At 44.0% G+C, this 25,984-nt stretch overlaps 1 protein-coding gene across 1 annotated transcript in view; it reads right to left on the bottom strand.

Annotated features, from left to right (window-relative positions):
• Positions 1 to 24,533, bottom strand: part of ANKFY1 (ankyrin repeat and FYVE domain containing 1) — a 43,773-nt gene extending 19,240 nt beyond the window's left edge. The window contains exons 1-5 of the mRNA XM_069971146.1: positions 24,342 to 24,533; positions 18,080 to 18,272; positions 2,921 to 3,039; positions 2,355 to 2,490; positions 1,245 to 1,368 (exon numbers count right to left, since the gene is read on the bottom strand). Coding sequence (XP_069827247.1) covers positions 1,245 to 1,368; positions 2,355 to 2,490; positions 2,921 to 3,039; positions 18,080 to 18,272; positions 24,342 to 24,465 — 696 coding nt within the window. The 5' untranslated portion in view covers positions 24,466 to 24,533. The remainder of the gene's footprint in view (positions 1 to 1,244; positions 1,369 to 2,354; positions 2,491 to 2,920; positions 3,040 to 18,079; positions 18,273 to 24,341) is intronic.
• Between the last annotated feature and the right edge of the window lie 1,451 nt (positions 24,534 to 25,984).

Genomic DNA, 25,984 nt, shown 5'->3' on the forward strand with positions numbered 1-25,984 from the left:
AGACATCAGTTTTTTGTGTGGCTGCATAGGACACTGGCCATAGTGTATACAGTGTGTATACACCACGGCCGGCGTTCTATATACTTCAATATAATCAAGCACAGTTAGTTAACAACGGCAGTTGTGGCAAAGCTGCAGCAATGGCCCTTGTTTAACTAAACCATACAGTGTGTGAACGAGGCCTAACTCTGTAGATGCAGGCATTAGCAGCAGATCTATAAGGTCCTCTACTTTGTCATATGCAGCCTTCATGCATCGGATATGTTATTCCAGTACATGTCACGGAGTGAGATCTGGGGAAACCGTCTCTTATATTCTGTGGGCCATTCCTGAATAATGTTTGCATTGTTGCTGGGTGCACACATGGAATCATATTACAATGAATGGGTTTATTTGATATGATACATTGTTTAGGTTCATGGCATTCCACATGAATGCCAGGACACAACGTTTCCTGCAGAACATTGTCCAGATCATAAAATGTTTTAGAGCCATTAACAATCAATCAATTAAAAGCAAAATCTCATGATGGCGAAGCTTTCAGCCACACAGTGACCAAACATGAAAAGACAGACTTTTATATCCCAACCCTTACAGGTATGGACTCAATGTTGATCAGTCTACAAAGCAATAATTCACAGAAAAGATCAGATGATTTGTCTTTAACTTGCTATTGTTTGCTACTAACTGTATGACCGATGGGGGTCCAACTACTATTCCTGGATGCCTTGTCCTCTGAGTGAATGAAGTGGCTGTATACATGCTTGACCACTGATTCTTTTGCTATGGGCCTTCCAAAGATAGTGGAGTGCTATACACTGCAATCTTCAGCAATCCCATAGTGAGTAAATAAAGAGGTTGTTGAGCGTGTAGACTGCTGCTACATTCATTGTGGAGTCAAGGAACCTCCATTCTTGTGATCAGCAGGGTCCCAATAGTCGAACCCCCCTAATCACATATTTGTCACCCATGTTTTGAAGAGGCGCCAAGTTATCATCCTGACATAACCCCTTTAACCGTTGAGCTGTAATTTATTATACTAATTATATATATATATATATATATATATATATATATATATATATATATATATATATATATATTTAGTTGGTGTTTATTGTTTTTTTAACTAATTGTGTTCAAAGATATGTCCAATACAGTAGCATTGATTATTTAAGAGAAAAAAAACAAAAACAAAAGAGCACAGCTATTTATTCTGATAACCAAGCTCAATCTCTTCATACCCAGTGACTTGCAATGATCTCGGCACAATAGTTCAACAGGGTGGTGGCATTGAGCTCTTCTGCTGTCTGGTAGAAGCGGATACAGTTCCTCGCATTTACTAGTGACATGACACCTTTTTCACACCTTCCAAAAAGAAAAAAAAAAAAGATTCATATCAACACACAACAAGAAGCCACTTGTAAGTAAAACAAATATCTTCTTTATCTGGATGGAATATAGAAAACCCCTAGACTATGGAAGTCTAAGGGTGGTATTCCACGGGCCGATGGGGCCCGATAAACTAGCGCCGATCTGCTAGATCGGCGCTCGTTTACTGGGCATATTCCACTGCCCCGATTATCGTTAAACAAGGGCTGCAAGGACATCGTTACCGATGTCCTTGCTGCTCTTGCTTAACTAGTATACATTACCTATTCATGGTGCAGGGCTCCTCTTCTCCTGGGTCCCGCGCGCTCCTCCAGCGTCAGGGCGGCCTGTGTCAGCTGACAAGCCGCTCAGCCAATCATTGGCCGGGACCGCCGCGGCCTGTGATTGGCTGAGCGGCCTTTCAGCTGATACAGGTCGCGCTGACACTGGAGAAGTGCGCGGGACCCGGGAAGAAGCAGGAGAAGAGCAGCCATGCACCATGAATAGGTAATGTATATCATCAGTCGCCAGCCACGCACCGCTATTCCACGTAGACCAAATATAGGTCTATATCAACGATCAGCCGATGACAACAATCATCGGCTGATCATTGTCTCTACTCCACGGAGCGATAATTGGCCGAATCGGGCCGATTCGGCCGATTATCGCTCCGTGGAATAGGGCCCTTAGGGTCCATTTACACAAAGATTATCTGACAGATTATCTGCAAAAGATTTGAAGCGAAAGCCAGAGACATAAAGGAAAGCCTGAGATTTCTCCTCTTTTCAAATCCATTCCTGGCTATGGCTTCAAATCTTTGGCAGATAATCTCAGACAATCTTTCTGTGTAAATGGACCCTAACATAATGTAATACTATAAAAACTGAAAACAATATTTTCCAGATTACTTTATATAAATGTCGTCTTACTCAAGAACCAACAAAAAAGGCATAAACAATAATGCTTGGAGGACTACAATGTACCTTTCTCTCAGGAGTTGAAGCTGAAATCTATTTGCAAGCTTCATCAATTCTGTTAAATAGACATCATCTTCCCGCAAGTCCAGCTCATCGGTATAGATCCAGCGAAGCATTGCCATAGTCACCTCGGGGTTAGCATCTGATGGTACACAATGTTTTATCCAATACACTGTAAGATCTGTATTGCCAATCCATAACAGAAATGAGCAAAAAGGCCAGAAAGAAAAACAATACAAACTTAAAGGGATTCTGTCAGGAGATTTATACTGCCCAAATTACATGTAGTATGAACTCCAGCAAGCTCCTTTATTACAAACTATGGTATACTATGAAATACAGCATTTCAGAGTGAAACATAGCTGAATTTCAACATGCCCAATTCTTTCATTCTCAAGTCTGCCACTAGGGCTGTCTGGCGGCATCTTTCTCCCTTCTCCCCATTCAGAACACATGCATGTATGGAGAAATTCGGATGTTATGAGTTACTGCTTTAAAAAAAAGATAGCTTTGTATGGCCATATTCTGACTCCTATAATTGTTTTTTTTTATTCTACAAAGCTGTTTCTTACCTGACAAGTTTAGTTCCTTTGTAGATGCCAAATTGGCTAGACTCCAGACCTCACTCCTCGCGGCCAACACAAACTTGTGAGCGCTGATCTTCTGGTCTCCGACTTTTATCTTTAGGTCACTGAGACAAAGAAAGAAGGTGAATAATGGAGACCTGTGTGATCTAACTTTATGCAGCCATTATTTAACACTGCTCATCATCTCATCTACCCTAACACAGTTATCATCACACCATAGATAGACAGAGAGATAGATGGATAGACCCAAGAAAAGGAAGCATTACAAACAAAAAATTAGGTATAAGTCATGGGTGCAAGCTGGGTTTCACTCTTGGCCAGGGGTCAACACAATAGACAACTACAATTGGAGATCACCACAGCACAAAATATTAGTGTAGCAAAAAGGACCTTTAGTCCATAAAGTGTTTCCAAGAGTAATATTTTAGCTGCTTCACACAAGGCTTAAAGGGAACCTGTCACCCTGGCACCCACCCGACCCCCCAATAGAGCCACTGATACTTACCCCTCCTGCCGGTACTGCTGCAGAGGAATTGTCGCCCCCTCGTCTGTGCCCTTAATAAGCAAATGAGAAGAGATGAGTCCTATGTCCATAAGAAATTACTGGAGCAGTGATTTCCTATGGACATCAGACTCATCTCTTCTGATTTGCATATTAAGCACACATAGGAGCAGGCGTTGATTTCTCTGCAGCATGACCGGCAGGAGGAGGTAAATATCAGGGGCTCTATTGGGAAGGGGGGGGGGGTCGGGTGGGTTCAGTCCCAGGTGCCAGGTTCTCTTTAAAAACAGCTGTACGAGGAAGCTAAAATGTTACTTGTGGAAACACTTTGATCTCATCTAACAAAACAAAATCTCCTATTGATTGTAATGAATGATGTTGTCCTGTGTGGAAAAGGAAGCAACATTTCTCATAGTCCACGTGTTCCCGCTCTGAAACTTCTGTTGAATGTAATAGGAGCTTCATGATACACCCTGTTGTGTGGGCTGCCATTAAGAAAGAATTGTTCGCTACTCTATCGCTAGTTATCACTACTGATCAACTGTTTGGGTGGGTTTTTGCACGATTATCGCACCTTTAGTTAGAAAGGGTGTAGCATTTCTTCCCTGTATCAGTAACAAAGCTCTGGCTCTATTAACATAGATGAGGATTATCACAGAGAAGTCAAAGCTTGTTTCTGAGCTGAAAGAATCCATTGTGTGGGGAGAGCCTGCAAACAGGGGAGATATGTGCTGTTCTCTTCCTGGATGCTGGATGACTGTATATGAGCAGACGTGTATTATGAAGATATCTTGTATAATATAGAGAAGAAGGAGGAGGCAAAGAAGCCATACATGGTGTAGCAGCAATAAGTAAAGTGGTGGTGAAGTGTAACTTTTTAACCCGTGTGGTATTGATGACTGTGCAGTGAGACATTAGTAATAAGTAAACTATGTCCTCAATGTGGTATTTTTAATCTAGGTGGAGATGGTGTGTTTTTCTTCAGTGTGCCATGGCTGCAGCAGGCTGTGTGTGAGTGTGAGAGAGACAGTCAGAAATTAACCCATACAAGCAGCAGATGTCCTTATCTAACAGAGTCTTAGCTTAGTTCATAAAGGTCCGTACACTTTCAATCCTTTGGCTGTCACTTATCTCTCCCACCTACCACCTATCCTCCCCAAAAAAAACCTATGTGTGACTAGTATCTGGAATTGTTAGCAGTTTTCCTTTGTGCATGCTGAATATTACGATAGTAAGATCTTCAGGACATGGTGGCTGGAGACTGGCTGTATCCACTGCAAACACACACACAGAGGAGTCTTTACGTCTTCTCCCTGCAGAAGTTGCCCCAGGATCATATAGGACATTACAAAGAAGTGCTGCTTTGTACAGTTGTGAATTTAGTACTTGCGCTCAGCTATAGATGTGCAGGCTCTGGAAATCTAATGTTAATATTTTTCTACAGTAAATTTGTTGTTACTAATTGGCCATCTATGAAGGAGTCGGAATCGGTGTTGGAGCCTAATAAAACACAGGGGTCACGTCCTCATGACTTCACAGCCCTGTTGCTGCACGTGGGCCTAGTTTTTTTAAGAGATCCAGGCTGACAATACTATGAAACAAATCATACTGCAGGGAATAAAAGGAGGTCATACTAGGATTCATGAACTCAGGGCTTCATACAATGAATAAATACATGGAATCAGCGACAAGAAGGCATAAAGTTACACAGCAGGAAACCTAACTAGTGCAAGAATCTGAAGGAACCCAGAAAGTGCACTCCGCTGCAGGGATATGAGCTTCCTACTCACATCCTGTGATAACATGCTTCTTTCCTGGAAACTAATACAGGAACTAAGTTAGCAATAAAACAGTGGTCATGCTTATTAGTAGACGCAGCAAAAATGCCGATATTCTCCATAGAAGATTTCACTGGAGCTTGTAATACATTGGAATGCCAAGACTACATTTCCTAACCTGCTGGTCCATTGTATTTATTAGCTATGGAACTCATCAGATTTTTCCTGCATACATATATGTAAAGGAGCATAAAGGCAGTGGTTTTTATTTTATCCCTGTACTGTTCTTCTCCCACATGGATCTGTTCACTCCCTGTTTTCCTCTATGAACTGTAACCCTGCTGTTGCCAGGCAACAGAACACAGACTTTCTCACAATCCCCCTTGCATCCACTGTAGAGACTAACAGGCATCTCAGTGGATGCCCTAAGATGGTGGTAAACAAGGGGAAAACAAAGACAATGTGCCATTTTTAACCCCCCTTCGCAATAACAGCCCCTGTGGCCAGTAATGATGCCCACCCAGTGGCTAGATGCAATGCTTCCTGTAGCCCCCAGGAGCCAGGTATGCCCCCCCCAGGTATGACACATACAACTAAGTATGCCAACTGCAGCCAGATAAGCCTTTGTTGCCAGGTATGCCCTGCAGTGACATATGCCCCTTGCAGCCACGTAAGTCCCCATGTAGTCAGCTACCTCCTCCTTGCAAATAGATACATGTCCCCTTGCAGCCATAAACCACCTCCTTGTAGCCAGACTCATGTCCCCTTGCAGCCATATACCCTCCCACTGTAGCCAGATACAAATATCCATGGAACTCTATGTCTTTTATCCTCCTGTGGCCAGATAAATGACCCTTTACAGCCAACAACCCCCCCCCTTTTGCAGCCACATACATGTACCTTATTGCCAGAGTTGTGCAGCAGGTGCTAAAGTAGAAAGGACAAGGCTGGTGGGAAGAGCTAGCGGAGGGCGGGCTCAGAACTGTCATTGGGGACCAATCAGTGACGCCCCTGAGGCCATGTGCCTGCTTTCCTTCTGTTCCCATGTGACGTCACCAAGCCCCACCCCCTTCTGCTGGGGAAAGGAAGGTGGAGCAGTGGTGATTGCTGAATGCCCCGCCATCAAAAACAAAAGTTTTTTTGTTTAGTTTTTTTGCACCTCCCACATACCCCCTCTACCTGCCATTTACTCTAAGAAGTTACTTTACCTGTTGAAATGATGAGGGTTTTAGGACCCCCCCCCACCCCCACACAAACTCCTTATTGGTTTATTCTATTGACTCATTTATTTGTAGAAGCGCTGATATGTGTGTATATGTAACTTCTATGCACTGTTAACACTTTATACATTTATTCATTCATAAATATGGATGTATGTTACTTAGTTTGCGCTCTATAATCTGGACCATTGACCATCATGCATTGCTTGAAAAGGTCTGAAATGGTGTTTCCTTTGGATGGAATTAATCACTTTATGGCACAGTCTTACAGTAGGAATGTCCTTTTGTTGCCCACAGCAACCAATCACAGCTGAGCACTAATGTCCTTTTGTTGCCCACAGCAACCAATCACAGCTGAGCACTAATGTCCTTTTGTTGCCCATAGCAACCAATCACAGCTGAGCACTTATCACTGATTGTGAGCTTGATACATAAACAACAGCAGCAGGTATGATGACATCACAAACACACGGCTCATGATTATGTCACACATGATGCAGAATATACAGTTCTAGAGGGGAGGCTTCTGCTGTTAGTTACAGGTTGGCAGCTTGAAGAAGACGAATCGTCCAGGTAGGGAGCTCTTCACTCAGGCCTCGTTCACACATGGAGCTAAAATGAGTTTAGTAAACACCCCATCTGGGCACACGTGTGAACATGGCCTTAGGTTCGTTCACACTTAGGGCGGGTTCACACTACGGAATTCTCGCGGACAATGTCCGCGGAATTCCGTCAGCTGTCCACCCGCACGGGCACGCGCTTTTCCGCCGGCTACATAGACACCATTCTATCGGCCGGCGTATTCCGCGATCCGCTAAAAGAAGTGACATGACACTTCTTTCAGCGTATAGCGGAATACGCCGGCCCATAGAATGGTGTCTATGGGGCCGACGGAAAGGCGCCCAGATGTGCGGGCGGACAGCTGACGGAATTCCGCGGACATGGTCCGCGAGAATTCCGTAGTGTGAACCCGCCCTTACAGGATCTGCAGCAGATCTGATGCTACGTTCAGTTATTTAGATCAAATCTGTTGTAGATCTGCTGCAATCCGCACCATCAAATCCACTGCAATGCCGTACATGTAAAGTTACCCTCAAGGGCGTTTTCCAAGGAAAGTTGAGTTATGGGGCACAGGATTGGCCGTCATTCCCTGGAAAACCCTTTTAAAATGTCTGTTTTTATGTAGACAGCCTCCTCTCTGTTGTATGTCTGCTGTGTGGTAGGTTGTATATTAGATTGTAAGCTCCTGGGGGGAGCAGGGCTTCTACACATGTAACTTGTGTTACCATGAAATGCTTTGTCGTGTTCATGTTAACACTGGTGACATCTGTATCGTACATTACAATGCAAGCTCTTAGGAGTGGGGTATTGTAGTGTACATTAGATTGTAAGCTCTTCGGGGCAGACATGTAGTCTTGTACTAAACATAAGCCTGTAAGCTCTTAAGAGGAGGGCCTGTGTTACTCTGTGAGCTCTCAGGAGCAGAGATTGTGTGATATATTAGATTGTAAGCTCTGTGGGCAGGACATGTACTGTATATTAGAGTGTAAGCTCTGTGGGCAGGACATGTATTGTGCATATTAGCCTGTAAACTCTTAAAGGAGACCTGTCACCCCCGTGCCGGGGGGAAAGGCTCCCCAGCCCCGTTACAGCCCCCTATACTCACCTGATCCCGCCGGGTCCTGCTTCCTGATCCGGTCGGGTCATGGAGATATGAGTGCCCGAAGCCCGGCGCGCGCGCTCACAGGAGAGTCCAACGCTCAGAGAATGAATGGGGAGTCCGATGCTCCGTCATTCTCTATGGGCATCGGCCTCTCCTGTGAGCACGCGTGCCGGGCTTCAGGCACTCATATCTCAGTGACCCGACCGGATCAGGAAGCGGGACCCGGCAGGATGAGGTGAGTATAGGGGGCTGTAACGGGGGGTCGGGAGCCTGTCACCCCGGCACGGGGGGTGACAGGTCCTCTTTAAAAGCAGGTCTCCCGAACTATATAGATTGTAAGCTGTTAGGGGCAGGACATGTACTACATATATAAGATGGATGTATATGTAATAATAATAGTTATTTCTATAGGGACAACATATTGTGCAGCATTAATGTCACTGTCTTTCATTCGTTACAGGGAGGAGTCTCCTCATCCTATATAATTTATACAGCTGTATGCAGCAGGCTAGTTGTGATCCAGGGAGATCAGATCCGATCACCACTTGTGGGATCAGGAAGGAATTTTTTCCCCCCCTGAGGAAGAACTTTCCGGGGGGTTTCTTTGCCTTCCTCTGGATCTTTAGGTCTGTTGACTCTAAGACCAGGATAATAGAGGACGGGTGGGAATGACTGCGGCACATTCTGTAGTCTCCACCAGACCTGATCTTTGAGTCACCGGATCAACTATTTAAGAGCCGGTAATATTTCATTACAATGTTGCATATTGAATAAAGAATTTGAATTTATGTTGGTGTTGCTTCGTTTTTGTCTGAATTTCTATTTACTATAATGACCATGATCAGAGAGATCACCGCCTCTCGGCTTCAGAATAAGTACAATAAACTGGATTTAGATTATTATTATTAGGGATATTTCTAAAGTTTTAATGTATGAATATACTCATGTACAGATTAATACTATTAATAAAAACAAAAAACACCTAGAATATGAGAAAACCATCAAACAACACACAGGTGGCCCCGCGGTTCACAGGTCTTGTGGTGGGGCAGTACACATGGTGGTGGGTATACCTGCGTATACCCCAGCAGTTTAATAGAGAATTCACTGGGATTTGTAGTCGTGGGTGAATCAAGCCACTCTGCTGCCTGAGGCGAACTACAAAACAGCCCCCACAGATAGCCATATAGGCTAATATTTTAAACAGAGGTGACTTTATAAAATAATCTATAGAAGAAAACATTTTTCACAAATACTACTGACTGTAATCTCAGAGATCAGCGGGGCATTAAAGAGAAACTATCAGCAGGTTAGAAGTAGCAAACCTGCTAATATGCCACTATAGCGCAACGGGCACTGAGGATGTAGGTTGTTTTGTTGTTTATGTATACAATAGGTTAAACTGCCAGGATTGGCGGCATTTAGCATGGGAGTCCAGCTGTCATGCCATCCCTTTAAATGCAGTAGCCTAGCTAAAGAAGCCTTAATGGCTGCCATAAAAACACTTACAGATAGTCACTAATGGGTAAACTCTGTAGGCCCATCAGGGGGGATTTATCAGGACCGGTGTACCTGTATGCAAGTCTTACCTAAATCCCTGCTGACATCCCCCATGGCAGATTTCTTTAGAGGTGCACATATTTTATGATATTTGGTGAAATCTACAACAAGTCTGAACAGGTACAGATTTTTACAATGGTAAATCAGGCACAAGATAAGGCAATGTTTCATCTGTGCTTTGCCTTGCCCCCACACTCAGACATATGGTGAGCAGGGTGCACATAGGCAAACTCGTCTCTGGTCAGGGGAGCTAGGGGAGGGCGGGCTTACAGCTGTCACTGATGACCAATCAGTGCTGCTCCTGAGACTCTCCTTCCATTTCCCAGCAGCATCACCAAGCCCCCATGTCAGCAGGTGGGTAGAGTCAGGAGCAGTGGTGATTGGCATCAGGACATGATAGCAATGTCCCAACGCTAAAATTTTTTTACACCTCCCACGTACCCCCTAAGGTACGCGTACCACAGATTGACAAACACTGGTGTAAAGGACACACAGTAAGGATGAACATTTATTCATTTTGTCAGTTTTGTGACACAGCTAGGTTCACACTGACGTTAGTTTTTCCACCACAGTTCTGTTTAGCTGTTCAATTTTTAAAGTACATAAACAGAATCTGACATAGCTGTCCAACGCCCTTTTCATTTCTATGTATTTTTATTGTGCTTTGTTTGTCATAGATGTGCTCCGTTGGCATGTATTCCGCCAGTGTTTTGTTTTTTTAACGGGGGAAAAAAAAAATCCTGCATGCAGCTTTTTTTTCCTCCATTCAAAAAAGTGGGGAAAAAAAAGAAAGTGCACTTCCTTTTTTTTTTTTTTTTACATTATAGTGATGCTGACTGATGCAAACTGATGGACAAAAGTTAGTTTTTTAAAGCTAAAATGAAAACGGAACATGAAAAAAAATTAACATCTCTGCTCTTCAGTTTATGCTTATCCATTCAATTAATATAGACGGATCAATTAGCAAATAAGAAAAACGCTAGTGTGAATCTAGCCTAAGAGTTACAATTTTCTGTCTTCTTTTGTTATTTTTTTAGCCTTTTTGTTTTCACCAGGAGCAGAAGTGTACTGTAGGTCTGTCCTACCGAGAAACTGCCAATAAAGCCAAGGTGGCAGTCCATTTCCTATACCACCAAAAGGCACCTAAAAACTGGAGGAAGCTGACATGCAGTAGTCTGGCAGACCAAAGGTCACTACAAAATCTAAATGACAACCTTTTGTCAACAATTTCAGTGGTTGGAGCCTCAAAGCACAAAATATTTAAGTGCAGTTTAAGGGTAGCTTCACACGGGCGGGCTCGCAGCGAGATTCTCGCTGCGAGCCCGGCAGGTCCTGTCAGTTCCCATAAACTACATACTTGCTGCGGACCGCAGCGAGTATGTAATTGTACCGCGCTTAACCCCTTCTACTCCCGCCGGCTCCCCCGCTGTAAGCAGCATACATTACCTGTCCTTGCTGCACGGGTCCGGCGTCCTGCTCTCCCGCCCGGCCAATCAGTGGCTGCGGCTGGGCAACACACTAATTGGCCGGACGGGAGAGCAGGACGCCGGACCCGTGCAGCAAGGACAGGTAATGTATGCTGCTTACAGCGGGGAAGCCGGCGGGAGTAGAAGGAGTTAAGCGCGGAACAATTACATACTCGCTGCGGTCCGCAGCAAGTATGTAGTTTATGGGAACTGCCAGGACCTGCCGGGCTCGCAGCGAGAAACTCGCTGCGAGCCCGCCCGTGTGAAGCTACCCTAATGCAGCAAAAAATGATTAAAAAAAAAAAAAAAAAAGATCATCTGCAGGTCTGATGTACCAGTATAAAAACCACTGCTAAGACTTGCCTGGGCCTAGCCTCACCTTTAGTGGACTACCGAAAAAGAAGGTCTTATGGACCGATGAATCAAAATCAGAAAACCTTGACTTATCACAAAGGGTTTTTGTAAGTCGTCTAGTAGGTAAAAGGATGGTTCCCCAGTGTAACACCAACTGGCAAACATGGAGGAGGAAGCTTGATGGTTTTGGACTGCTTGATCCAGAGTGGGCAACTCACAAGCTGGACAAAAATGTCTACCACAGCATATTGATGCGCCTTTTAATAACCCCTGGCGTATGCCTAGTTAGTCAGCGGTTCATAATACAGCAAGACAATGATCCAAAACATACTTCTAGGGTGTAGGGATGTCACGATACCAGAATTTTGAGTTCAATACCAATACCAGCTTTCTTATTTCGATACTCAATACTAATTCGATACTAAATAAAGTTTGGAAAAAAAATATGTAAAAATACAAATATAATATTTTAATTTTTTTTTAAAAAGGGAACAGGGATTATTAGAACCTTTATTATGATTATTGTTTTTTTAATTTAAACTTTCTTTAAACACTTTTTAATTCCTCTCTACCCCGCAGCATACCTCCCTGTGCACAACTCCCAGTATACCTTCTTATGCACTACAACTCCCAGCATACCTTCTTGTGGTGATTTGTAGTGCACAAGTGGGTATGCTGGGAGTTGTGGTGCATAAGGTGGTATGCTGGGAGTTGTAGTACACAAGGAGGTATGCTGGGAGTTGTAGTACACAAAGAGGTATGCTGGGATGTTTTGTCGGGAGGCTGCTGCTGCACAACTGCAACTCCCAGCATACCTCCTTGTGCACTACAACTCCCAGCATACCTCCTTGTGCACTACAACTCCCAGCATACCTCCTTGTGCACTACAACCCTCAGCATACCTCCTTGTGCACTACAAATCCCCAGAATTCCTCCTTGTGTGCAACTCCCCACAAGAAGGTGTGCTGGGAGTTGTAGTGCACAAGAAGGTATGCTGGGAGTTGCAGTTGTGCAGCAGCAACCTCCTGACAACTTCCAGCAGCACAACTTCTTGTGCACTACAACCCCCAGCATACCTCATTGTGCACAAAGAGGTATGCTGGGGGTTGTAGTGCACAATGAGGTATGCTGGGGGTTGTAGTGCACAAGGAGGTATGCTGCTGAGAGTTGTAGTGCATTAGCAGCCTCCTAACACAACAACTCCCAGCAGCATACCTCCTTGTGCACTACAACTCCCAGCATACCTGCTTGTGCACTGCAACTCCCCACCCACAAGAAGGTATGCTGGGAGTTGTAGTGGACACAGAGGTATGCTGGGAGTTGTTGTGTCAGGAGGCTGCTAATGCACCACAACTCCCAGCAGCATACCTCCTTGTGCACTACAACCCCCAGCATACCTTTGTGCCCAAGGAGGTATGCTGAGAGTTGTAGTGCATTAGCAGCCTCCTGACACAACAACTCCCAGCATACCTCCTTGTGCACAACAACTCCCCACAAGAAGGTATGCTGGGAGTTGCTGTGCCACTGTACCGGAGGACCCCGAGGGAAGGGGGGGGGGGGGCAGGATTGTGGACACTGGAGGGTGTCAGGGACCGCATTGCACCGGCAGGTCCTGGGGGTGGTGCGGCGCGGGGGACCCGGCTGCAGCAGTGGGTCCTGAGTGGGGGGGAATAGTTAAATGACTGCCGCCCGCGAGGTCGCGGGCCGCAGTCATTAGCAGTGGGGGCCGCTCCATATGCAGCAGACTCCTGCTGCATATGGAGCGGCTCAGGAGGTGTTAATGCCGCTGTCAGGTGTGACAGCGGCATCTACCCTGTAAAATAGCCGGCACTAGCGATGGCTATGTGCCGGCTATTTAAATTTGGCGCCGCCGGGAGCGGAAAGCGCGCGGGCGGAGGAGGGGACACCAGGGGGCAGGGGGCGGCACACAGAGAACATGGCTGGCGCTCAGGTAGCCACCGGCCGTGTTCTCTGCACCATACTTTATGTTAAGCTGCATTATTAGGCAGTTTAACAAAGTATCGATACCAGGAAATCCTGGTACCGAACCTTTTTTCTGCCCGAAATATCGATAGTAGTATCGATATTTCGGTGCATCGTGCATCACCTACTAGGGTGTGTCAGAAGTTCCAAAGACCAGAGCCGTATTAACACTTGCTGCTGCCCTAGGCACTAAACCTGAAGACGCCCCATCTTCACGCACAGATTGGCCATACCAGGCCTGACCAATACCACCATACCCCCCAGTCCCCTGGAAAAGACACCAGATTTACTGGCAAGTCTGAACAGGAGGTGAGAGACTAAAAAAATAACAAAAAAAAAGTTTTTTCTTTCCCCCTGCTCCCTAGTGCTTCCCCCCTGCAAGGTGCTGCCCTAGGCACCGGACCACGGGTGCCTAGCGGTAAATACGGCCCTGCCTAAGACGACGACAGATTTAAAGGGAATCTGTCAGCTGCAATCTACATTCTAAACTGCTGACAGTGTTAGATAGCTGTTTGGTCAAGAAGACACATGGGGCCTTTTACATTCAGCTTTGCATCCAGAACATAGAAAAACACTTATTTTCCAGTGCATAGTGTCAGAGAGGCTTTCCCAAGATAATTCAGTAAAGACTATAAATGCCTAAAAACTAAAGTGTGCATTAAAAAATATACATCATTTATACTGTGTATCAATGTTCTTAAAGCATTCCTGTCATTTCACATACCTTTTCAGAATAAGCTGCCAAACTATGTCTGACCATTATGTAACTTTTATATAGTATTTTCTCATCTTCAGGTTTCTTCTAATCTTCAGCTGCCCTAAGCTAGTAGACGGAGACTAGCAGCTATGATGTCTCCCACAAACTGCGCACACACATTCTGGTCCTCTATGTCTCTATAACACACCCTCAGAACAGAAGCAGCAGCAGGCATAGGGGACATAACACAGCAATACTGGGTAGTGTAAGCTGTGGATCCAGCACTGGGATGAAGCAGAACATGTACAAAACACAGAATTACTTCCTTGGGTGATTCCCTTCCTCTCCTCCCCTCTCTACAGACGTCTATAGGCAGCAGCTGTAATCTGATCTCTCAGCAAGCAGATGGTCTGCCTTTACCGCCACTTCTCTTCAGATGGATACCACTGACTCAGATAAGTGGTGAAAAGGGAATTCTTTTTTTATTAAGACAAGTTGCAAAACTCCTACGACCAATTATACTATAACTGTATTAGGAAAACACCTGACACCATGGTTACTCTTCAAGTCACACATATTAGATCCTTGCCAACTGTACTACTACTGTAGCAAGATACTGGCACAGAATTCCATATTAATAACCGAAAGCTCCATGATCTATCAAGGGACATTTGTTCAGTAAACAGGATAATCATACTATTGGGAGCAGTCAGAGTCAGGGGCATAAGGTCATATCACCCAGCAAGAATAAGCATACACTACATGTACTGATATGTTACTTATCTTATAAATTAGTGTGTATGAATTTCATCTATTGTGAACAGATGCATGATAAAAAAAAGGACCCACCAGAGGATTCCAAATCTCCAACAATTTGCAAAAAAGTCTGCGGAGCCTCAGAGCCTCCATAGATCAAGTTGAGCACTTTTCGAAATGGCTTGATAAAACTCATATAACATGCTGTTTTTTTTTAGCTAATCTTTGGGGAAGCACTATTAGGAGGTGTAGGCCTCTAAATAAATGAGGTGCCCATGTAGGCCTTAAAGTACAACTTACTGTACACCAGTTCTCTCCAGTGGGTGGCGGAGGCCACGGCTTTTTGTATAAACCACAGTCACAATTGTTTACGCAGAACAGGGGCCTGTGCATAAATCTGCCAACAAACAGGCAAGTGCTTTTTCGTAACTTCCTCCCTTGTGTTACACTCAGATTTGGTCACACATTTTACACAAGACATTGTAGATGAATGCTTCACTGCAACAAGTATGACAGTGAAAGTAAAAGTCACGAGGAATAAAGCGGTCAACTTGGAAACAGAATATTCCTACATCTGTAGTTCAGCTGTAGAAAAATTAACTCCAGCCACAAGCACATTTCACGCCGCCAAATATTCCAGGCATGTACAAGTCACGGATAGATGACTGATGGGCCCATGACTGCTCTTAAAGGGAACCAACCAGCCCAATTGGACTGATTTGGTTCTCTGGAGCACTGTATAAAGCCCCTGTGCAGCTAGCGGCACGTATCGGCTGCAGCAGCAGCTTTATACCGGAGAAAAAAAAAGTTTAATCCCCAGGTGCACAGTAAGGAGAGGCGTGGCAGGTACTCCTCTGGGCGGCTCCCCGCTTGTCAGCGAGTTCGGCAGGGATGAGTGACAGGGAGACAGGCCAGTAACAGGCTTCTCTGCCTGTCACTCATTCCTGCCGAGCACTGACAGGCAGAGAGCGGTGACCGGACATAAGCGGGAAGCCGCCCAGATGACTACCTCCCGCTCCTCTCCCTGCCGTGCGCCCAGGGATCAAACTACATTTTCTCTGGTATAAAGCGGCTTCTGCACCCACGGCTGATACATGCCGCAAGCTGCATAGCAGCTGTATACAGTGCTCCAGAGAATCAAATCAGTCTAATTGGTTCCTTTTAAAGTGACTCAGTACCCACAATCTGACCCCCCCAAACCACTTGTACCTTCGGATAGCTGCTTTTAATCCAAGATCTGTCCTGGGGTCCGTTTGGCAGATGATGCAGTCATTGTCCTAAAAAACTGCTTTTAAACTAGCGTCTCCGTGCCCTACCGGTGTGGCCTGGATTGTGTATGCATTAGGCTGGCACAACCTCTCTGTCCCTCCTCCCCACCCCCCTCATCATTAGGAATGCTCCAGGCAGATTGCCTCCTATTCATCAGCTGTGTTAGCACGGCACATGGGCTGGATCGTTAGGCAGCTGTGCAATGTTCAGACAGGAGTAAATGTTTCAGTGGCATTCCTAATGATGAAGAGGTTAGGGAGGACGGACAGAGGGGTGGTGCAAAGTTAGGGCACAGATACTCCCTTTGGGCACGGGGCTGCAAGTTTAAAAGTTGTTTTTTAGGACAATAACTGCATCACTTGCCAAACGGAGCGCAGCAAAGATCTTGGATTAAAAGCAGCTATCCAAAGGTACAAGTGGTTTGCAGGGGTCAGATTGTGGGTACAGAGTTGCTTTCACATCATCACATTATATATATATATTTATTATATACATACACACACACATTTTTACTTTTCATTATCTTATAGGGGTTATTTCCTTATTTCCTACTCACAGCTGGGGTACACTACAACCTCAAAAACAGAGTCCCTTGGGAATGGAGAAGAAGTCAACACTCCATTTTTAGAGACACAGGACCCTGTTTGTAAGATCACAGGTGGATTCTAGCATATGGATCCCTACCCCGGAATCAAACACTGTGGTTAAAAAAAGAAGTGTTACGATACAGACAACTCTGTATTGAGACACTGCTGGGAGTTCCATAAGCTTTGACATCTCTATTGCGTAACAGAATAGACTTCTAGTCAAGTGAAAGATGGAATTAGTAGCAATTGGGTGACTGTCTTTTCCATCAAAGTATTTGTCAGGCATCCACATTTACTTTGCTTTACATATTGCATTGCATTCATTTAAAGTGCAAAGTAAAGAACTATGAAATATCCCAGCCCCTTTTATCAGCATTAATTGATTTTCCTAGTTTACAGCTATGCACCTGGGGCGTATACGGCTTTATTTATTGCTTAAGTGGTTACAGACACAACACCGCACCTTGGAGCACAGCCACAACCTACTGATACAAGTAGAATTGTCTATTGTTTTCAAAACCTGCATTTCACTCCTGGAATCAGATCTGCAGACAAGGAACTTATTTGTCTCTGATCTGGGGTCACCAGCACCAACTCTCACCTATAGATAACAATTTCGCCCAACAATAGAATTTTAGTTAGTGGTATTTTAGGTACAAAATTTATCCAGCTTATGCTGCGTTTACACGGAACGATTAACGTTCGAATTTTCGCTATAAGGATCGCATCTGAGTGATAATCATTCTTTGTAAACACAGCAAACGATCATGCGACGAGCGAGAAATCGTTCATTTTGATCTTTCAACATGTTCTCAAATCGTCGTTCATCGTTCGCTAAAAATTCGCAGATCGCTTCGTGTAAACAGTCTTTCAAAGATTTATCCTATGTGAAAGATGGGCTTAAAGCCATCATAAAAACGATTGCAATAACGATTTTTTTCTTACGATTTTTCTAACGATTTAACGATTAAACGCTGATGGTTACAAAAACCAAATTGTTGCTTCAAAATCGTTTAACGATCTATTGGGCGAATTATCGCTTTGTGTAAACGCAGCATTATGATTTGGTATAAATATAGAAGAGGTTGTTTATGTGATAATAGACATAGAGGACGGGTGTCAATCTGGCGGCCCTCCAGCTGATGCAAAACTACAATTCCCATCATGCTTCTATCCAGGTAGTTTTGCAACAGCTGGAGGGCCACCCCAGACATAGAAGATATTAAGAAAATGAAAACACTCTATGAAGTCAAACAGCTCATTCTGAAATAGGTGAGAAATAAAAGCAATAAGCGTCCCTCCGCCTGACCTGTACTGCTCTTGTTGGTACAGCTGAGCCACGATTGCCAGCAGGCGGCTGATGAAGGAGTCGTCAGAAGCCTCTTTGTTAGTCTGGGCTGCCAGGAGGGTGCATTTCTTCTCGGTTTCTGCCAGTTTCTGCTGCAATTTGACATATTCCTGACGTAGAAGAGCCAAGTGTTTCTGCAATTTGCCCACTTCCTCTTTAACAGAAAATAAAATAATAAGAAGCAATTTCAGCATTTTATATCATACAATTGTTTAAGATGCTTTAATCCACAAAGACCAAACCAAAAAAAAAAGTATGAATAATGCCCCGTGACATTCCCTTCATTTGGTACTGACAGGTCCTGGTAGGTAGCAGCTAATCAAATATATACACACACATATATCTGTAGAGATAGACAATCATTAATTATCACTCAATTATCATGTATAGATGAAAGAACTAAAAAAGAAAAAGAAAATGACAGCTAAAACAATGCTGCTGACAGAGTTTACCCCTCCGTGTGATGAAATAACTTCCGTCTGTCTAAGGAAAGACTTCTGGTTTCTTGCAAAGATCCTTTAGTTTTCTAACTTTTATTGCATCATGTCTGTAACTGGTCTTACACTTCAAGCATTATCAGAGTAGGGTCACACATTCTGCTGGCTATTTGATGATGCAAATAAATCAATATAGTGTAAAATCTGCAGCAGATTTCATTTAAATAACTGAACACAGCATCAAATCTGCTGCAGATCCTGTAGGTGTGAACGCACCCTCAGGCTGCGTTCACACTACGTATATTTCAGTCAGTATATTTCAGTCAGTATTGCAACCAAAACCAGGAGTGGATTAAAAACACAGAAAGGCTCTGTTCACACAATGTTGAAATTGAGTGGATGGCCACCATATAATGGCAAATATTTGCTGTTATTTTAAAACAACGGCTGTTATATTGAAATAATGGCCGTTACTTACTGTTATATGGCGGCCATCCACTCAATTTCACCATTGTGTGAACAGATCCTTTCTGTGTTTTTAATCCACTCCTGGTTTTGGTTGCAATACTGACTGAAATATACTGACTGAAATATACATAGTGTGAACGCAGCCTTAGGGTGGGTTTACCGTTCTGGAATCGTAGCAGATTTTACTCTGCAAGTTCCGCTTTCATTCTGCTGCAAGTATGTAAAGCGCCATTGACAGTGCCGGGAATCGCAGCGGATCTCGCTGCAATTCCGGACATGTAAACCCACCCTTAAGGTACATTTTACATGTACTGTGTTTGCTGCAGATTTCACACAGTGGGTTTAAAGGGGTAGTTCAGCATACAAAAAAAATAATTATCAGATCAACTGGTGCCAGAAAGTGACAGAGGTTTGTAATTAACTTCTATTAAAAAAATCTCAAGTCTTCTAGTACTTATCTGCTGCTGTATGTCCTGCAGGAAGTGGTGTATTCTTTTCAGACAGTGCGCTCTGCTGCCACCTCTGCCCATGTCAGGAACTGATAAGAGCAGCAGCAAATCCCCACAGAACACATCTCCTGCTCTCCAGACTGGGAAGAATACCACTTCCTGCAGGACATACAGTAGCTAATAAGTACTGGAAGACTTGAAATTTTTTTAAAGGGGACCTTAGCAGATTAGACAAATCTAACCTGCTGACAGCTCCCTATTGTGAATGGGGTGCTGAGAATGAAGGTATGTCTGTTACTGTTTATTCTGAAATCCTTTGCCCAGTAAGCCATTAGGAGAGCCAGAACCCTCCCTCCCTCCCTTCACCATATAATAATCATTAGAAGGGCAGGCCGGCCCAAAACAACACTGAAAAAGTAAGTGACATTTTCCTTTATTTTTTCAGTGCATACATTTGGCAGCTTACATTGAATGTAATGAAAAACAGCATCCAAAACTATCTGAAAAAACATGCGTAAAAACCAAACAAGCTGTTTTTACACATGGTTTTTACTAACTGTGTGAACGTTTATTAGAAATTTGTGTTGTGCCATTTTCCTGTTATCAATGGAAACACAACTGGGTGTTACCATATGGGGGGGAGGGTCCCTAAACTATCTGAGACTAGCATAATGCCCAGCTGTCAATCTAGTCCTACTCCATGGCTTATTAATTATTAAAGAAAAGGCTTTGTGTTCTCTTTAACAACCAGATTGTTTCATCACCCCACAGATCACACGTATATCAGGGTATGTTCACACACAGAAGATGTTCCAGACATTTCTATGACTCAAAATCTATTACATACATCTGAATGGAGTTGCTTATAAAGCATGCGCACAGATGTCTGCACACCTCAGCAGAAGTGTGCACATATGTATGCCATCATATATGACCAAGGGACATACACCTCAACTACTGTGCAGATTTGCTCTTCGGGAGGCAGATTGCTAAAGGTTTCACACAATTTTTATAGAAATATCTATATAAACTTAACAGATGATGATTATCACTGATGGATTTAAAGGAGTTATCCAGGTTTAGAAAAACATGGCTGTTTCTTCCAGAAACAGCACCACTTTTGTCCTCAATTTGCTTGTGGTATTGCAGTTCAGTTCCAATTGAAGTGAATGGCGCAGAGCGGAAATACCACACAAAGCCTTAGGACAAGAATGACGCTGTTTCTGGGAGAAAGCAGCCATGTCTGTCTAATCTTAATAACTCCTTTAAATTCAGAGGGGAAAGCTCTAATTTTACGCAACTGTTAATGTAAAGATTTTGTAACCTTGTAAATGAAAGATTCAAGAAAGTCAGCTAATAACTGGTTAATGAAGGTCCAGCAACCATGACAAAGGTCTGTGCATTCAGCCATGACCAAGACTCTTCACGACTCCGGGATCACAGTAACAATAATGCGCTTGAACGTGTGAAGTAGAGATGGCTGATGAATATGAATACAGAGGGGTGATGTATAAATGGTGTCACCAGTGCAAATGGTGTCACCAGTGCAACCGCAACAAACATGAGCCTGTACTATAAGGTAGTAAAAAGAGAACACTATACTGCAGCCACTCATCCACAGTAGTAGCTAGAGTGCTCTTAGTCCTTACCAGGATTGTTCAATTAGCTATTAGAGTGTTAATATTTGCTATAGTTCATCTTTTTTAGCAGCCTACTGTATCTCTCATAGGAAGTCGCTCTGCCCTGCTGATCTGCACAATATTCCCCCTTGTGAAGTACATTAGCACGCTCTACCGTACAGCCCCTTGCACACGTCTGTAGAAAACATCGCCATACTGTCTGAATTGCATTCTGCCACTGTATTCTGTGGTCCAACGTACTCCGGGCTCCTAGACTTCTGTTAGCTTCATGGTCCATAACTGCAGGCTGTCCATACCTGACACTCCATAAGCCACCTGTGCATGACAGATCCATGGCTTTGCAGATGGCAACATCAATACAGATGTGTGCAGGAGGCCCCAGTGTAGTAGAGACTAGTACTATACTGAATACCAGAAGGACTCAATGTTGTAATGTCAGGTACCATTGGTGTCTAGCATGTAACACATCCACCATAGCTGCAAAACAATGGAAAATACAACACAGAACTGAACCCAATTGGCACCACAGCTCAGTGTTCTATTCCTATGGACTGTATTGTATCACTATGGACTACTGCTGTTACATGTCAGATCAATGCTTTCCTAAAAATTATGGCTGTCATGCCATGTGTCCATGTATTCTTATAGGCCGATGTGTAAAGGTTCAGTGTATTCCTATAGACAGCTGCTGTCATGTCTGGGATCAACAAATATATATAGATAACGCTGGTGCTTTACACACTGTGTGACTACGTCCCAAAAAACCAAGCCGCCAACTTGGTACTAAGTTCAACAGTAAATGAAGTAATGGGACAAAAGCAACTTCCAAAAACGGTAATTTTACTTTGTATTAAATATCCTTGAAATGATACAAAAAGTCCATCACATAAATACAAATAACTGAATGAACGTCACCACAGTGTGTTTGGACAGACGCCAGATGATCTTCACACCACGTTTCGGTGCTAGGCAAGTCCTTCGAGGCTCTCTGGGATCAATACATTCCTATATATTACAGCTGTCATGCCATGTCTCCATGTGTTCCTATAGACTGATGTGAACCAGTTCACTGTATACCTGTAGACTGTATTATATTCCTACTACCTACTTACTACTGATATCATGCAATGTCTCTATACATTGCTATAGAATACAGCTGATGTACCACAGATCAGTGCACTGTAATATATATGGATTACAGCTGATGTACCACATATCAGTGTATTCCTAAGGACTGTAATATATATGTACAGCTGATGTACCACAGATCAGTGCACTCCTATGGACTGTAATATATATGTACAGCTGATGTACCACAGATCAGTGCACTCCTATGGACTGTAATATATATGTACAGCTGAAGTACCACAGATCAGTGCACTCCTATGGACTGTAATATATATGTACAGCTGATGTACCACAGATCAGTGCACTCCTATGGACTGTAATATATATGGATTACAGCTGAAGTACCACAGATCAGTGCACTCCTATGGACTGTAATATATATGTACAGCTGATGTACCACATCTCAGTGTATTCCTATGGACTGTAATATATATGTACAGCTGATGTACCACAGATCAGTGCACTCCTATGGACTGTAATATATATGTACAGCTGATGTACCACAGATCAGTGCACTCCTATGGACTGTAATATATATGTACAGCTGATGTACCACAGATCAGTGCACTCCTATGGACTGTAATATATATGGATTACAGCTGAAGTACCACAGATCAGTGCACTCCTATGGACTGTAATATATATGTACAGCTGATGTACCACAGATCAGTGCACTCCTATGGACTGTAATATATATGTACAGCTGATGTACCACAGATCAGTGCACTCCTATGGACTGTAATATATATGTACAGCTGATGTACCACAGATCAGTGCACTCCTATGGACTGTAATATATATGGATTACAGCTGAAGTACCACAGATCAGTGCACTCCTATGGACTGTAATATATATGTACAGCTGATGTACCACAGATTAGTGCACTCCTATGGACTGTAATATATATGTACATGGATTACAGCTGAAGTACCACAGATCAGTGCACTCCTATGGACTGTAATATATATGTACATGGATTACAGCTGAAGTACCACAGATCAGTGCACTCCTATGGACGGTAATATATATGGATTACAGCTGATGGACCACAGATCAGTGTATTCCTAAGGACTGTAATATATATGTACAGCTGATGTACCACAGATCAGTGCACTCCTATGGACTGTAATATATATGGATTACAGCTGAAGTACCACAGATCAGTGCACTCCTATGGACGGTAATATATATGGATTACAGCTGAAGTACCACAGATCAGTGCACTCCTATGGACGGTAATATATATGGATTACAGCTGATGGACCACAGATCAGTGTATTCCTAAGGACTGTAATATATATGTACAGCTGATGTACCACAGATCAGTGCACTCCTATGGACGGTAATATATATGGATTACAGCTGAAGTACCACAGATCAGTGCACTCCTATGGACTGTACTATATATGTACATGGATTACAGCTGAAGTACCACAGATCAGTGCACTTTTATGGACTGTAATATATATGTACAGCTGAAGTACCACATATCAGTGTATTCCTATGGACTGTAATATATATGTACAGCTGAAGTACCACATATCAGTGTATTCCTATGGACTGTAATATATATGTACAGCTGATGTACCACAGATCAGTGCACTCCTATGGACGGTGTATTCCTCTGGACTGCAGCTGTCCCTCCAGCAGTGTATTGCTATGGGCAGGCCAGTTGCAGTAGAGCACAGTACACACCTGCAGCTGTCCTTCCAGCAGTGTATTGCTATGGGCAGGCCAGTTGCAGTAGAGCACAGTACACACCTGCAGCTGTCCCTCCAGCAGTGTATTGCTATGGGCAGGCCAGTTGCAGTAGAGCACAGTACACACCTGCAGCTGTCCCTCCAGCAGTGTATTGCTATGGGCAGGCCAGTTGCAGTAGAGCCCAGTACACACCTGCAGGGCACACACACGCCTCTCTCATAGACTTCCAGTACAGAGCTGCGAGCCGTGGTCACCTGATCAGCCCGGGACAGACAGGCACACACCTGGACTTCCGCCCCCTGCTGTCCGCACTTGTAGCCGCCCTATCACTCAGTGACCCGCCAGCAGCCCCCTGCCCCAACGACGCCTCCCAAGCTTCCCCCAGGGCCACTTCTTTACCTTCCGCCATGATGGATCCGCCCGGCTGGTATCGCGAGAAGAGCGGGTAGATGGGAAGTAACACGGACAGGCGGGGTGAGGTAGATCCCGGGGGATGTGAGAGAAAGGAAACCCATTGACTCATTCGCTGCCTTTGTGTTTTCGGCTTGTAGCGAGAAAGCGTTTGGCGCCATCTAGGGGACGAGCGCGGGATATCCCGTGTGTGCCGTGCAGCAGTGAGGGCTCCGGCCATAAGAGGCCACAGCTCATGCATCTTATCTGCAGCTACAGCTCCCTTCCCACCCATACTCACACTGCAGCCATATACAGCATGCAGGAACACTGTGACCCAGCAAGGAAGTCAGCTACAGCAATTCTGATACTACGCAAAAAATGCATGGTTCTCTTGTGAAAGAAAATATAAAGACTTAAAGGGATATTCCACTCAAATATAACTTTTGATATATTGCTTCCCATAGTGAGACTAACAATTCATTCCATATTTGTTATTATCTATTTAGTCCCCTTCCTTCAGTTCTAAGCCGCTGCTTTCTGCTGAAGACACAAAAATCTGTGTGTGAGCTTTTCTCTCTGTCTCCCCCTCCCTTCTGAGACAGCTGGCGGGCTGTATCTGCAACATTGTTGTTTCTTTGTAATGCTTTGCAAGAAAAACGTATTCTACCCCAGAAATTCCCTTTATTGGTTTGTAGTGCACATATTATGGTTATATTATGTGACAACTAAGTGGCTTGCCTCCTAGCTGTATTGTTTATGACTAGCAATGACAGTTTATAGAATTGATATGGGCTCATAATTAAACACATCCGTGTGGCTTAAAGGGGAACTTCTGTAGCTACGCTGCAGTAACCCAGCACCTCTGCTAAGAAGTGTATGGAGCCAAGGCTTCCCATACTTTGTTTACTTTCCATGCTGCGGCTAATCTACACAGCTGATCCTTAGGGTGCTGGGTGCTGGCACCCTGCCATTCAGCTATTCAGGGTAAGCTATTAATACATTTTCCCTGGCAAATCCCTTTAAAGGGGTTGATCCATGAACACCACTTGGCTATGGCTTTCTCATGTAATCCCATAGGAAGCAAATTAAAGGGGTACTTCAGAGGGGGATTAAACATTTTTTAATCAACTGGTGGCAGAAAGATTTGTAAATTACTTCTATTTAAAAATCTCCAGTCTTCCAGTACTTATCAACTGCTGTATGTCCTGCAGAAAGTGGTGTATTCTTCCCAGTCTGACACAGTGCTCTCTGCTGCCACCTCTGTCCATGTCAGGAACTGTTCAGAGCAGCAGCAAATCCCCATAGAAAACCTGACCTGCTCTGTTCAGTTTCTGACATGGACAGAGGTGGCAGAGAAGAGCACTGTAGCAGAAGTGAAAGAATACACCATTTCCTGCAAGTAATCTCTCCATAGCTGTAACCCCTCTCTCCCCGGACAGAGAGTGCTGCATGTATGTGCCCACATCTGTCCTGCTCATTCCTTCATGCTCCCTGCAGTCTCTGTCAGTCCTGATCGGTCCATGCAGAACACACACCCCTTCCCCATTGCTGTCATGTGACCACACAGACCTCTGGCAGCAGCCCTGCTTCTCTATTCTAGCCTGTTGTACTACACTACTGCATTATGGGGATCTGCAGTTCCATCTTGT

This window comes from Dendropsophus ebraccatus, chromosome 5, assembly GCF_027789765.1.
Source record: "Dendropsophus ebraccatus isolate aDenEbr1 chromosome 5, aDenEbr1.pat, whole genome shotgun sequence".
NCBI lineage: Eukaryota > Metazoa > Chordata > Amphibia > Anura > Hylidae > Dendropsophus > Dendropsophus ebraccatus.